The sequence below is a fragment of the Arachis stenosperma genome, chromosome 8 (genome assembly GCF_014773155.1).
Source record: "Arachis stenosperma cultivar V10309 chromosome 8, arast.V10309.gnm1.PFL2, whole genome shotgun sequence".
NCBI lineage: Eukaryota > Viridiplantae > Streptophyta > Magnoliopsida > Fabales > Fabaceae > Arachis > Arachis stenosperma.
The window spans coordinates 6,675,356-6,691,533 of NC_080384.1; the positions used below are offsets into that span (position 1 = coordinate 6,675,356).

Here is a 16,178-nt window from a genome sequence, read left to right on the forward strand (position 1 = left end):
CCACTAATTCGAACCGACCCGGTTCGATTTATGTTTTGTTTAATTCGAACCAGCCTGGTTCGAAATACGTTGGCCGGACCCTCTCTCTATAATTCGAACCTCCCTGGTTCGAATTACGTGCAGTCAAGGTTCGAACCTACCTGGTTCGATTTATGAAGAAAATTCAACTGGTAATTCGAACTGCCCTGGTTCGAATTACTCTCATATGCAGTTCGAACCATATCAGTTCGAATTATATAAATACAAGATCTTGCGCATTACTGAAACGATTTTCAGTTTGGCTTATATACGTCAAATTGAGATGGCATTGGCTTATAATAGTTTTTTACCCTAATTTAAACCCACTAAAAAATAACTCAACACTTTTTTTATACCTGCAAAATATATACCTGAAATAATATTATATCAATGTTAGTATACAGTCAACCATCGATCGTATTTATTATGCGTGACTCCTTCTTAAAAGTTATTCTACATATGTGTGTAGTCGAAAGATAAATTACTAGACTTTATTTTATTTTTCTAAATTACTATAATTATGCATTATTCATTAAATGTTACTTATAATATAATTGTAATATTGTAATATAATTATAATAAAGATATTTTTCTAAAATAAATTTAGAAGAGAAAATAGTGATTTCATTTTAGAGAAAAAATGAATTCATGAGGAATTGACACCTCACTTTTATTAGTTGGAGGAAAAATTCAGTTTTAGTATATTTCTCATTATTATATATTTTTCTCTAATCATATATCCACTGTTTTCTTTCCTTCGTTTCAACATTTTGAACCTGGGTTTAACTTATTGTAATTCTTACTTCTCAGTCATTCTATTAGATGTAGTTGATAACTATTGAAATTCTTTGATTAACATAGGAGAAAAACTTTGTTTAACTTATTATATATATATATATATATATAAATCACATACACAAACAATGTATATATTAATTGTGAATCACAAAAAAAAAAAATATTACAAAAAAAGAATATATATGAATTGAAGCATACATGACAAAATAGAATATTACAAAACAAAATTATAGTAAGATTATTTAAAAATAACGTAAAGATGAACAAAATTATAGTAAGATTATTTAAAAATAACGTAAAGATGACATATCTTTTTTGTTAATCAGAAGTTAAAAGAAAAAAGTATGCGCCTAATAATATTCAATTAAAATAAACAAAAATTAAAAAAAATAAAAAATGAAATGTATAAATAAAGATGAAAAAACAAAAATTATAAAAATTATACCTTAAACACGAGAGAGAGAGAGAGAGGGGAAGGGAGGGAGGAAAGGAGAGAGAGAGAAAAGAGAGCGAATAAGTAAAAAATATTTGATCTTGTATAAATAGATAGTATTGAAAAAATAAACTAATTAAATTAATTATTAAATAATTTGATATTTATTCCAATCAAATCAAATAATTAATATAATTAACAAAATTAATTAATTGATATAATTAATCAATTCATATAAATTATAATAATTAGTGAGATTTGAATGTCCAATCAAATTAATTAATTGATATAATTAATTAATTATAATTGATTTGCTTTAACGAATTAAATAAAATAAATCAAGAAATACCTCAAGAACATGCCACATCAGTTCCATCATTAAATGCAAAAATCTTATTTTTATATAATAGAATAAATAGAATAGATAGATAATTAAGATATTTTCTTAAATTAGTATAATTATGCATTATTTATTAAATATTAATTGTAATATTGTAATATAATTATAATAAAGATATTTTTTTAAAATAAATTTATTTAGAGAAATATAAATTAGTTATTAATAATCGGTGCCATTATCATATTATTATTATTATTATTATTATTATTATTATTATTATCATCAATATAATTAAAATGATTAAAAATATTTTTTATTGATAATTGATAAGTAGTTTAATAATACATTAAATATTGATTTTATATAACTATAATAAAGATATTTCCTAAATTAGTATAATTTTGTATTATTACTTGAATGCTAATTATAGTATAATTATAATAAATATATTTTTATAAAATAAAATTAGAAAAGAAAATAGTACATTCATTTTGGCCAAAAAATGGATTCACAATAAATCAACACCTCACTTTCATTAGTTGAGGAAAAATTCAATTTTAGTATATTAAGTAGATGGTTTGTAGTTTGATCATGTTTTGACTTTGCCGAAAACGCCATATTAATTACACGTTATATTGATAAATTGGAGTTAATGTTAAAATTGATTCTTAAACAATTAAAGTTTTTGTTTAGTGTCTAAAACAAATTAAAAGTTATACTATATATGTTTTAATCTGATTCAAAATTTTAATTTATTTAAATTTGGTCTCCAAAGTTGCTTAGTTTTAAGAATAGGATAAGACATGACACTAAAAATAGAATAAGACACGACAGAAATACAAAAATTAATATTTTTATATTTTATTTAATGATAAATTAAAATAAATTATAAACGTTTAATTTACTTTCATTTTTTTCATATAAAAAATTTAGAAAAAAATATAATAATAAAAAATATAATTATAAAAAATTAATAAAAATAATTAAAAAATAAAACATAAAAAATATTTTTATTAATATTTTTATATTCTTTTTTTTAAAATGACATAAAATACACTAAATTAATGTCTTTAAATATAATATTTTTATTTTTATCTTATCTATCAAATATAATTTTTTTTCTATATCTCTATTTTAATGTATCATTTCTAAAAACAAATGCAATCCAACTTATTATTCGTAATTTATGTTAGTCTTTAATTCAGCTTCCATCACAAAATTATTAATGAGGTGAACTATCTCAATATTAATTCAATTCGTGTTTAAACTTTTCTATTTAATATAGTGAGCTTTGCCGCTTTGGTAAGAGTAAGACATGAGTGATCCCAATTGGTATATTTTAACTTTTAAACATGGCAAGACTTCTTTCTTCTTCTTTTTTTTTTCTTTTTTAATAAAAAAACTCGGAAAATAATGTGGAGGAGAAAAAAAAATAATAAAGGAAAATGAATGGTGGGGATATAAACGTCTTTTTCTTTCTTTTATTTTCAAATGCCATTAGACATATCTATTTGATATCATCAAGATAGTGGAAATATACGATATATCAGTAAGTAAATAAAGAAAATGATAGTGGTGTATATTTTTCTCATGTTTTTTCCTGGGATGGCAATAGCTGGTATTATTGGGCAATCATTATGTTATTATATTCCTATTAACTGTTGTTTCATTTTATAAAGTAAACAAAATTGAGTTAATAATCAAAATTATTTAAAAAGATATTTTGATTTTTATTTTTGTTTTCAAAAAATTAAATTAATTAAATTTATTTTTGAAAAATAATAAATTTAATCACGTTAAATTTTTAGTCATTTCTTTCACTAGAATGGTTAACGCTTGTTGACATAGTCTATTAACAGTCAGTATGGCACTCGTACAGTAATATTCTCTTGTTGCTAGGAGAATAAGTTTGTTACATTAAGTTAAATCAGTCCCTAACTAAATGAATTCTAATCTCAAACTCAATTATTGATTGTCTTAATTCTTTTGTCCTTCTTTCTCTCACTTCGATTGCTACTCTTGTAGCAATTAATTCAAACTATAGTTATATTGAATCTTTTTATTTTACCATTGAAGTAACTCAAAAGCTTTCTCAAGACTCTACCATAATATGGACTTTAGTGAATTTCTCATATAGATAGTTTGTTATGGGAGTTGAAGATAATGTTACCGAAAAATTATTGACAGGGAATCTCCAAGATGAAATAGAGGGAGAATCAATCTTCTAATAAGGTGATTTTGACCCAAAACTCCAAAAAAGAACCTGCTTCCTCTCTATGCAAGGGGCGAAGAAACGTCATAGCAGTATCAATTTTGGAAGGTCTGACCTTGAACATTTTTCACTTCATTATTGAAAACAAATAAGAAGAGCGTCATGGAGTCCATGAATACGAAGATAAATTTGTATTGGGGGAATAGATGGAGCAATGGAGACATAGAGAAATATCAGTGACGAGTCGGAGATGATGCCACGGGATGGAGCAGTATATCAAGGAGGAAAAAAGAAGCACTACCACAACTGAGTAGATTATCGCGCACGGTGATGAAATGGGACTGGATAAGAAGTGTGAGAGCTATGGCAGAATTTGCGGCGAGGAGTGGCATTGATAACAGACTTAGTTTTGCTATGGGCGACAGTTACGACGCAGATGATGTCGATGTGCAGGCGACAACGAACGGCATTGAAGGTTGGGCGGTGATGCGGGCAACGCCAGGAAAAACCTGGGAACATGGAATCTGCTATGGAGGTCGCATAACAATATCATTAGGCTAATAGGGAATTAATTAACTGACAACTTTGGCAAGTAAAATAGAATCACAACATTAAACAATATTACTCTTAGGATCTACAATTCATTAATATGATATTTGTAAATAATTGCATGTTTTAATCAACAAAGAATATATAATAAATATACTAACCTGCATGTGCATCACTATGGTTCTATGGTGTAGGTTGTGCTCTATGAGAGGGTTGGGACCTCGGATGTTTCTTCCTACGTCTCCTTCCCTTGTCAGCAGCTTCTTTAGGATTAGATTGCCTCGCTTGACCTTCAACATGTGTCTCATGGTTGTCTCCTACATTGAGGGCCTCATCGGCAACTGTTGTAGCTTGAGTTTGATTAGGTAACATCTCAAAAGCTATGTCATTTTGCAATTCCTCATCATTCCCACCTTTACTCAACATTGGTTCACCCTCTTCTTGTGGTCGCTCCTCATGCTCTAGGGGATTCTTTTGATGATTTTGCTGATTTTTTGAAGGAGGTCCCTCTACTTCTTCGTCATCAGGTCCTCCATGCTTCTCATGCTATAGGGGATCCTCGTGATGGTTTTCATGATTTTCTGAAGGAGGTCCCTCTTCTTCTTCGTGATCAGGTCCTCCAACCATTGCACTATTCTAATTTGTATCGTCAGAAACCAAAACTTCATCAATATACTCTAGATCGACATCAACAAGATGCTCAAAATACAAGTGGACCCTGTTTTTATTTTTCAGTGCAGCATCATATTACACAACTTAACCACATCAGCATCCCTTCTCAGCAGCCGTAACCCGTTAGCTAAATCCATCCCAGACTTCAACCAATTCACTTCATTATACCTAGTATAACCTAAATATAGAAACAAACCTTCCACAAGAAACAGATTACATATATCACCGTGCATCCTCTCGATGATACTCACTAACCCACCAGTATACATCAGCACACCACCCTCATCCTTCTCTAATCAACCCCGATGGTGATAGACAAATGTGATATGAGTTGCCATCTAACAAAAATTACAAAATAAGTCACAATAAGCTAAATCAACACATCAAAACACCATCATCAAACCTCCATTTAAAAAAAATCTCTTAATCACCAATACTGTGCAAACCCTAATGAACTGATAATAACAACAACGAAAACATAAAATTCTTACCCGAACCTTGGTTATTCAATGGAAATTTATACACTGAGTATCAATGCCAAACGTGAGCCTGCATGTGACATTACCAATTCCAAGAGAGGAGAACAAAGAAACAAGAGATGAAGACAAACAGAGACCACCACCAATAAACTGTTCAGTTTTGCGTGTCGTTAATAGTCATAGTTACATACGGTCTTTCATTTAAGGTTAATTTGGTCATTTAAATTGAATTGGGTTAGGGTTTCATGAATTAGGGATAAAGCAGAAACGAGATTGAAACCCTTAAGGGATACTACCTTGGATTTCTGTCTGTCACATCACTAAGCTCCGTTTAACGGAAAAGGGTTTTCCTCATGGTTGGACAAATTTGTAGCGTTTTTAAAAATTTTGAGGGTATAATTGTCATTATCAAATATTAGGATTTTTATTGTCAGCGTTTTACAAATTCGGAGGCATAATTGACAATTTACTCTTTTTTAAAGTATCATAAATATTACATATAGTCACTGTAGCACAATTATATTAGAATACACCACTAACGGCGGGTGTTTCAGGTGATGATCAAACCTTGGAGCAGATTCCGATTGTGTGTGAGTTCCCAGAGGTATTTTCAGATGATATTGATGAATTTCAACCTAACCGAGAGGTTGAATTCGCAATTGAGTTGGTGCTTGGAGCCGGTCCGATCTCGAGTGCTCCTTATAGGATGTCACCTCTAGAAAAGGCCAAGATGAAGGCTCAGCTAGAAGATCTATTGGGCAAACACTTTATTCGACCAAGTGTTTCTCCGTGGGGAGTTTCAGTGCTAATGGTAAAGAAGAAAGACAGAAGTATGCGCTTGTGTGTCGATTATCAGCAGCTGAATAAGATTATTGTGAAGAATAAATATCCGTTGTCAAGAATTGATGACCTAATGGACCAGTTACAAGGAGCTGGCATGTTTCTAAGATTGATTTATAATCTGAATACCACCAGATAAGGGTTAGGAATGAGGATATTCCCAAAACTACTTTTAGGACGCTCTAAGGTCATTATGAGTACACAGTGATGTCTTTCGGACTGATAAATTGTTCCGAGGGTTACCTGAAACAGGGAGGTTGATCTCGGACGAGATCTTCTGATTAGGTTAAGATAACCATGCCCGACTTATTGGAGTGGAGGGTGCTGCTAATCCTCGTTCACTGGAGGATGGTGGTACCTGCAAGAGACTCCGATGCTTAAGTCAGTACGAGCTTTAGGCAGTTTTTTGTAGAATTGGAGTATGAGTTATACTTGGGTGCTCCAGTGTACTTTTAGTAGTGTTTAGTGACCTCCTTTGAGATAAGTTTGTTATCTTATCTTTATCTTTTATGGGTGAGATCATCTATCTTTTGGCCAGCCACCTTCTAGTGGGCGGTGACTCTTCTTTTTGAGGCCTCTTTGGGCCTTCTTTTGTTCGTCCGAGCTCTTTCATAGAGAGGTCGGTGATCGACCAACTTTTGAAGAGGTCGGCCGGTTTTTAGTCTAACCCGGACCTTACAGCTCGGCCCAGGGTATGAACAGTGCCCCTGCTTGAGCTTCGATCTTCTCAAGAGGTCATGCTTCTAAGCTTCGATCTCTTTGAGGAAGTCGTGTTCAAGCATCTGTTTGGTTGCGTCTGGTCTGCTCCTTCTTGCGTGAGTTTGGTGTCTTTAAATGCCATTTAAAATGCGAAGCATTTTTAGCTCCTTAATTGTGGCATTGCTTTTGAGGATGTTAGTTCCTTGGGACTATGCGTGCGTCTTTAAATCCTATTAATTGGACTTCTATTTGCTTTGCCATTTCATTTTCCCTCTTTAGTCTTTGTTTGAAATCAAAGAAGGGTTTTTTAGTTTCCTTTGCTTCTTCCTGCTTCTCTGTTTTGTTCCTTGTTTCTTTTGAAACCCTTTCACCTGGTTCTTCCAATTTTTTCCCTCCAAGCTTTTCCTCTTTCCCTGAAGCTTTTAGCATGGATTGTTCGTGTTCTTGCACCTCTTGTTGCGGTCACTTCTTCGTCGCAGGTTGGTGCCTTACTTTCATGCTTTCCTTAATTTTTCTAGTTTGTTTTATGGCTGCGATCTTCTTTGCGTTGGCTTCTGTTTGCATGCTTGTTTTTTATAAAAAAGCTTTGATCTTTTTGTTTTACTGTATCTTTAGGGAGATACTAGAGCCTGGGTTTTCGTTTTTTATGTTTTTCTTATGAAGGGGTTAGGGTTTTGATTTCTTTATTTCTACATTGTTGCCTCCAAAAGGTGCCCCTGGGTTTTATTGGTGATCTTGGAACCTTGGGGTGCCCTTTTTGCTGCTGTATTTTGTTCGTTGCTAGTTACTTTTGCATTCTGATTCTGTCTGAGTTACTTGGTAGTGACCCTTCTTCCGTTTTCTTGCTGTAGGTGTAGTTTTCTATGTCTTCTCATAAGAATATTATTGAGATGTCTACAAAGGTCCCTGCTGATATGGCTGATTGGTTGAATTCCATAGTGTTAATGTGTGTTACTGTAGCTAATCCGGAGTATTGTGAGAAGCTTAGGAGGTTTCATAGGATTTGTTGGAGTAGGGAGGATGAAAAGAACTATGAGCTGGTGTCACCCGATCCCGAGGAGAGGGTTAGTTTCCCTCCCTTAAGTCGGGCAGAGCGTCATTTCTTTTATGCCTATGACTATATCTTTAACCAACTAGGTATTACCTTTCCTTTTACCATATTTGAGACTGAAGTTCTGTGGAACTATAATGTGGCCCCTTCGTAGCTTCACCCGAACTCTTGGGCTTTTATGAAAATTTTTTAGTTGTTGTGTCAAGAGCTAGGTGTCCGACCCACCCTTTCCCTTTCCTTTATTTGTTTGTGCTGACCAAACCGGGGGCGGCCAAGAAGAAGGCTTCTTGGATCTCCTTCCGGGCTACCCAGGGAAAGAAAGTTTTTTCTATGTTTGATGACTCTTTTTGGGATTTTAAAAACTTTTTATTTTAAAGTCTGGACTGTTGAGGGTGTTCGCCCCTTCTTCCTGGACAAAAACGATGAGCCGAATTTTCACCTGTGGTGGCAGAAAGATACTGTAGTCCTTAAGTACCCGTGGGAGAGTCTAGATGAGGTAGAGAGGGCCTTTGTAGGTGTCTTAGAGGAGCATTGGGGGAAGCTTCCTCATCTGGACACGAAGAGGTTTTTAGAAGATCCTGCTCTCCTTTGTTCCGAGCTAAGTAGCGCTCGACTTCTTTATAAGGAAGTCTTTTCTTGTTACTTTGTTTGTTCATTGCATAATTGTTTTTGTGGTTCCTTTCTTCTTTTTCAGAGATGGTTGCCCATTCTGATTTGATAAAGGTCCTAAGGAAAACCAATAAAACCGTGGCCGCTCAAAACATTCAGAGTAAGACGTCGGGGGAGGGTTCTAGCCAGGTTCCTCCGAAGAAGCCGGAGTCTGATCTTCAGGGTCCGAGGAAGGTTATCCCAACCCCTCAAATTCGGATGGTTTTTACTGATCTATCCTTGGCAACTTCTGGTACTGCCTCCTCTCCAACTTCATCTAGCCCTCCTCCCAAGAAGCTGAGGATTGACGGGACTGATGATTTGGATGATAAAGACTTTGATGGCATGGCTTTCGCTTCAGAGCTTATTGCTCCTTATGGCAAGGTTCCGACCGATGATGTGCCAATCCTTCACCACCTTGACTTTATCTCAAGCAATATTATCCGGATGGCTAATCTTAGTGCTACCTTGTCTCGGGTCATCTAGGAGTCTCTTGTCTGTGCTACTAAGGCTTTTCTTGAGGAGGCTAAGGCCGAATATGATAAGGTAGAGGGCTTGAAGCTTGAGTTGGAGGCCAAGAATGTTGGACTAGAGCTTATGGTGAAGAGGGAGAAGTCCCGGGCTACTGCTGCAGAGGCGGCTGCTAATCTGGCCGAGGATATGGCCAAGAAAGCTAAGGAGAGTTATACTCGGACCTATGGGGAGCTTTTGGAGACTAAGGAAAGGCTTCAGTCTGCTTATGACGACTATGCTGAGCTCCAGGGCCATGTGGTGAATGGTATGACTGCTTTATATGAGAATTTGAAGGCTTAGGTTCGAGTTCTTGCTCCTGATGCCGACCTCTCCTTATTCAGCATGGACAATGTTGTGGAGGATGGTAAAATTGTGCTTGCTCCTGATGATGATGATAAGGCTCCTCCTTTGGTGTCAACGACTAAGGCCTCTACAACCCCTCCTACTGAGACGTCTCAGCCCGAGGTAGAACCTGATTTGGGGATACCGAATGGGCCCGATGGTGTGGTCGGTGCTGTCCCGATATCTGTCATCCTTCCTGGCCTTCAGGATGCAGCGACTGGGGCGATGCTGGGCCCCTTGTGATCTTCTCCCTTATTTTGTTTTCTATTATGTATTTGGCATGGTCCGATTTGTGGACATTTTGTACTCTTGGTTTTGTAATTTTGTTTAGATAATTTCCTGACACTTTATAGTAGCTTCTTAACAACTTTTTGCTTCAATCAAAACACTTTCTTACTCTTGGGTTGCCGTGGGGTAGCCCTTGGGTCTTTTAATATTTCGAAAATCTCTTTGTGTCTGACTATAGGTATTTGATTTTGGCGAAGTGCCTCCATTTAATCTTCCTTTTGTGGGTTCTTATGCTTTTGGGATTGAGATGTTCGGAGCTTTCTGGTCCGACATATTCTGAGGTAGTGTTCGCTCCATGAATCTTCTATTTTTCCCTTTTAGATCGTGCCTTGTTTTGGCTGTATTGACAACCTTCTGCTTTGGCGACGTCGTCCTCACGACTTTTTCGCCCGGGATTTTTAGTCGATTTCCAATAACTTTTTAGGTAGTGTTCTCATGTGGAACCTTTTCTTTTTAGTTTATTTGGATGACTTTTTAGCTTTGCTCCGAGGTTGTGCTTCTGCTTTTTAGGTAGCGTCCCTTTTTAGGACTTGTACCCTTTAGCTAAGCACTTCGGGCCTAGGTTTTTCAACCTTTTTGTCCTTTGTATGGTGTTGTTCCCTTTTGTAGTGATCCTTTCACTGGTCCGACTTCTCTGTCGGACCTTCTTAAGTTATTTCTAGTAATCCCATTTTAGTCCGACCTCGTCAGTCTGCTTTATATGTGTTACTTTTTATAACTTTTTGCATTAACTTGGACTTTATCGCTTCACCTTTGCCGACCTTTCCTGGTCGGGCGATGAATTTTGCGTTTATTTTGAGCGTAAATTAATGCGTCTTGGTAAGAAACGTTTTATGGAATCTTAAATTTTTATTCAAGTAGTAAAATGTTAGGACAAAACATAAATAACAGTATGCACATATGAGGGCTTACCCTACTAGCCGGGTGGCTTTTAGGTCTTGGCCTGGTGCCTCATTAAAAAACTCTTTAGGGGAAAAAAGAGCATGCCTTGGCCTAAGACCTTTTTTCTAGCTGTAGTACCTTCTTCGGTTACAGGCATGCCATGACCTCGAGAACTCCCGCCCTTGGAGGTCGGCCACCTTGTAGTAACCTTTTCCTAGTACTTCTATGACTCGGTATGACCCTTTCCAGTTAGTTGCTAACTTCCTCACCGACCTGCTCCGATATCATTTCGGATTAGAATGAGGTCGTCGGTAGCGAAGCTTCGTTGGATTACCTTCCGGTTATACCTTAAAGCCATTCGACGCTTCAACGCTTCCTCTCTGATCCGAACTCTTTTTCAGACTTTTGGAAGTAGGTCGAGCTCTTCTCTTTGTGCTTAGGAGTTGGTATCCTCATTATAGAAGATCATTCTAGGGGAACTTTCCTCCACCTCTATGGAAATCATTGCCTCCATTCTGTAAGTAAGTCGGAAGGGTGATTCTCCGGTGGTGGAGTGTGGCGTTGTCCGATATGCCCATAGGATTTGCGAGAGCTCTTCGGTCCAGGCTCATTTTGCATCCTGAAGTCTACGTTTTAACCCAGTCAATATGACTTTGTTGGCAGCTTCTGCCTGTCCGTTGGCTTGTGGGTGTTCCACTGAGGTGAACTGGTGTTTGATTTTCAGATCAACTACCAGGTTTCTAAAGCCCATGTCGATGAACTGAGTACCATCGTCAGTGGTGATAAAGGATGGGACTCCAAACCTTGTGACAATATTTCTGTATAGGAACTTCCGACTTCTTTGGGTGGTGGCGGCGGCCAATGGCTCTGCCTCAATCCACTTTGTGAAGTAGTCTATTCCTACGATGAAGAACTTGACTTGTCCTGATCCTTGGGGGAATGGACCGAGGAGGTCGATCCCCCACTTTGCGAACGGCCAGGGCGAAGTGACGCAGATAAGTTCTTCGGGTGGGGCTATATGAAAGTTGGTGTGCTTCTGGCATGGGGAGCATGTTTTGACGAACTCTGTTGCTTCCTTTTGTAGGGTCAGCCAGTAGAAGCCGGCTCGGAGTACCTTTTTCGAAAGAGCTCGTGCCTCGAGATGGTTGCCGCACATACCACTGTGTTCTTCTTTAAGGACTTCCTTTGTGGTGGAAGTCGGGACGTATTTCAGGAGGGGCATTGAGATCCCTCTCCTATATAGGACGTTGTGCACTAGGGTGTAATACTGTGCTTCTCGTATGAGCCTTTTTTCCTCCTTTTTATCTGTGGGGAGTGTTTCGGACAGGAGGTAGTTGATTATGAGAGTCATCCACCCTTGGTCCTGGTCTGATATGTTTAGGACCTTTTCTTCTTCCGAGGTTGACGAGTTTTGTAGTGTTTCTTGGATGAGGCTTCTATTATTGCCTCCTAGTTTAGTGCTAGCTAGTTTTGAAAGTGCATCAGCTCGGACATTTTGTTCCCGAGGTATATGTCGGATCTCGTATCCCATGAATTTTCCGAGCTGTACTTTAGTCTTGTCTACATATTTTTTCATGATGGGATCTTTTTCCTGATAAGTTCACTACAAGAAAAAGGCGTATTTGTAACAAAAAATATTGTTACAAAACGTCAAAATTTTGAAACAAAAGTTTTTTTTGTAACAAAAAAAGGGTCCATTGCAGTAAGTCTCGTTACAAAAAGTTTTTGTAATGAAAAATGAAACTGTTCCAATTCAATACCATATTTTGTAACAATTTTTTCAGATACAAAAAACCAGAAGCCGTTACAAAAGTGGTAACAAATTTTGATCTTGAAGGTATTTTTCGTGACAGTCAATTTTTTTCCTATCAAAAAATTTTGTTACAAAATGTAACATGATTTTGTAACATTTTTTTTCTTTAGTTACGAAAGCAAATTAATTATTTTGTAACAACTTTTTTTATTACAAATTACATGCATAATTTACTAAATTATTTTTTAAATTAACTAATATAAGGTAAAAATTAGAAGAGTGTGAACGCACACAGCGTGCGATCGTTACAAATAGAGAAGGTATACAAAAGTGTGCGGACGCACAACCGGGAGCGCGTGCACAGAAGTTGCTAGAAAGAGGGGTGTGTGCGTACGCACATACGGATGCGTACGCAAAAGACATGAAAAGAGAGAGGGGTGCGAGCGCACAGAGCGTGCGATCGCTCCCACCAGAAGGGTTGCACTAACACGTGCGAACGCACAGAGGTGTGCGCTCGCACAAAAGGCTTTGCTTGCTTCTTTTTTTATAAGAAGTAAGATTGCTTGATGGAAGAATTATGTGTGCGTGCGCACACAGGTCCGTGCGCACAAACAGAAGCAAAGATGAGAGTGGGGGTGTTCACGCGTACAGCCCATGCCAACGCTCCCAACAGAGGGGCTGTCAACTGGCATGAGGACGCACACATCTGTGCGGCCGCACGAGAAGCGCGAAAAGGAAGACACGTGCGTACGCACATAGCAGTGCGCACGCACAGATCAAGAAAAACAAGGTAGCGCCTACGCACAGGCTGTGCTGGCACTGCGACCAGAAGGCACTGCAAGGGGTGTGCGGGCGCACAGGCTCGTGTGCGCGCACAGATAGCAAAAATCACAGTTGTGTGCACAAGCACAACAGGGTGCGTATGCACAGATGCCCTGTTTCACAAAAATTTTTCTTTCCAAAACTAAGGTCCCAAGCCTTAGCACATCAACATATCAACCCCAAATCATTTAAACATGCATAAATTGATGATCCACAAGAAATTCAACTTATTCAACTCAAAAACATCAAACCAAACTTAAGCTAATCATCATATCACAAGAAAATAACTAAATCAAAGAGTTATAAACAAAAGATAGAGTTGGAACAATATCACCATGGTGGGGTGTCTTCCACCAAGCACTTTGGTTTATAGTCCTAAGTTGGACTTTGCATGGCTTCATTGGTCACTTTGAAACTTCTCCAAGGAGGAAAATCTCTAACTCCTTGGCATTCTTTGATTGAGTGTGATCCTTTGAACTAGATTCCTTTGCAACATCCTCTTCTTCTTGCTCTTTGCCGACCTCAATCACTCGATCTTCAATGATATCGCACCCAAAAATAGAATAAGCTTCGAGAACGGGCTTCTTAGAGTCCTCCAAAGTGAATTCTACCACTTTACCATCAGCCTCAAAAGAATAGACTCCCGAATGAGCATCCAGTTTGAAATGAGCCGTCTTCAAAAATGGCCTCCCAAGGAGTATGGATGATGGCTTGTCTGAGTTAATAGGAGGGGTTTTCAAAATGTGAAAATCTACTGGGAAGAGTAATCCTCGGATGTCAACTAGGACATTTTCCGCAATACCCACAACTGATACAATGCTCTTATCTGCCAGCACAAACCTCGCATCGGATCTCTTAAGTGGTGGCAAGTTCAATCTCTCATAAATGGGGAGTGGCATGATGCTTACGCATGCCCCCAAGTCGCACATACAGTCCATAAACTTCATTCCACCGATCAAACAAGTAACTAAACACGGGCCGGGATCATTGCATTTTTCAGAAATTAAAGAAGAGATAGATTCATCTACCGGCCTTTTGTTGAGCTCGCCAATCTTGTCCTTATGTGTACAAACATCTTTGAGGAACTTGGATATTTTGAGCACTTGTCTAATAGCCTGAAAGAGAGGGACGGTGACTTCAACTATCTCAAAGATTTCCACCATGTTTGGGTCAAATTCTTCTTGCTTCTTGGCCTTCTTGGCCAAAGTTGGAAATAGAATGGGCATAGGCTCTTCAAGCAGATTTTTCCGTTTTGGCTCCTTGACCTTGAGTGGCTCCTCCTCATCCTTTGCAACACTTCCTTCCTCATCCCTTGTCACTTCCACTTCCTCCTCTTTTCCTTCATTGTGTGGCTCCTCACTCAAATTTGTAGGCACAACACCAATTTCATCCAATTTGGTGCCACTCCTAAGGGTGATAGCATTGATGCTCCCCTTAGGATTGGGTTGAGGTTGAGATGGCAAACTACTAGAAGTTGAGGCTTGTTGGGCATTTTGTGTAGTCGGAGGAGAGAGAGTCAAACAGGAAAGAGCTTCGGCAATTGTAGCCATATATGTTTTTTGTTTCTTGTGAAACTTCCGCTGCTCTTGCAAAAAGGCTTGAAGTGTGTCATTCATGTAAGGTTAATTGGGAGGAGGGCCTTGATTGCCTTGAGGAGGGTTAAATCTACTATTTGGCTATTGATACCTCCCTTGGGGTTGAGATTTTGGTGGTAGTTGGTAGGATTATTAGTATAATTGTTGGTATTGTGGTTGACCTTGAGGAGCTTGATGATAGTAGGCTTGTTGGCTTAGGTATGGTTGAACTTGAGGGGCTTAGTTCCATCTTTGGTTAGAGTTATCCCTCCATCCTTGGTTTTGATTTCCTCCATGTTGATTAGCTCCTTGATTGTAGGTGGACCTTTGTGGGTATGGGTTAGCTACCGCCAACGTAGTGTCCTGTTGGAGTTGAGGGCACTCATCGGTGTAATAGCCACCATAAGAACAAATACCGCATGATCTTGATGGTCCTTCTATTCTTGGAGGTTGAGGCGGAGAAGATAGCAAAGCTTGAGAGATTTGTTGCCCTTGGGTGATTTGTCTCAACAAAATGGTCATCTCCTCGAGGGTCTTGGTCAAAATGGCATCTCCGGAAGGAGAAACTTCGCTTAAAGCTTTAGGTTGTGGATTCCTTGCCCTTGAGTGTTGAGTAGAGTCCGCCAAATCCGCTATGATCTCCCAAGCTTCCTCGGCGGTTTTGTTTTTGGTAAGGGATCCTCCACTCGCGGCATCTAGAAGAAGCTTATCTTGGGGTTTCATCCCTTGATAAAAATAGCTAATAAGCACCAAATCGTCAATACGGTGGTGGGGGCAAGCTTCCAAAAACTTCTTGAATCTCTCCCAATACTCATACAGAGTTTCCCCATCCCTTTGCACAATGCAAGAGATCTCCTTTTGCAGCTTGTCTGTTTTCTGATATGGGTAGAATTCTTCCAAAAATTCCTTACGCAACAAGTCCCAATTGGAAATCATATCTCCCGGTTGAGTATGAAACCATTTTGTTGCTTTTCCCTCCAAAGAGAAAGGGAAAGAAAAAACCAAAACTGCTACTTCATCTGCACCGTGTCTCCTCGCAGTGGAGCATGCAACTTGAAAGTCCTTGAGGTGCTTAAGAGGATCTTTCCCGAGTAGTCCATTGTATTTGGGGAGCAAGTTTATCGTGCTGGCCTTGAGCTCAAAGTTTGGATCCAAAGCCGGATACCGGATTTGTAGCGGTTGCAAATTGATATCTGGAGCTCCGGCTTCCCTTAAGGTGATTCTACGAGGTGAAATCCGCCTTCGTGCTGTCTGATAAACTCCAT

At 38.0% G+C, this 16,178-nt stretch overlaps 1 protein-coding gene and 1 non-coding gene across 2 annotated transcripts; one reads left to right on the forward strand and one right to left on the reverse strand.

Moving 5' to 3' along the window:
* Positions 1 to 13,743: 13,743 nt before the first annotated feature.
* Positions 13,744 to 14,955, reverse strand: LOC130945294 (uncharacterized). The gene has a single exon (XM_057874025.1). The coding sequence runs from the start codon at positions 14,953 to 14,955 to the stop codon at positions 13,744 to 13,746; it is 1,212 nt and encodes a 403-aa protein (XP_057730008.1).
* A 718-nt stretch (positions 14,956 to 15,673) lies between these two features.
* LOC130947129 (small nucleolar RNA R71) lies at positions 15,674 to 15,780 on the forward strand. The gene has a single exon (XR_009072539.1). It is a non-coding gene; the product is annotated as a small nucleolar RNA R71 (small nucleolar RNA).
* The last annotated feature ends 398 nt before the right edge of the window (positions 15,781 to 16,178 follow it).

Excerpts from the sequence above, each read along its gene's own strand:
- LOC130945294 (XM_057874025.1), bottom strand. The coding sequence starts at position 14,955 with ATGAATGACACACTTCAAGCCTTTTTGCAAGAGCAGCGGAAGTTTCAC.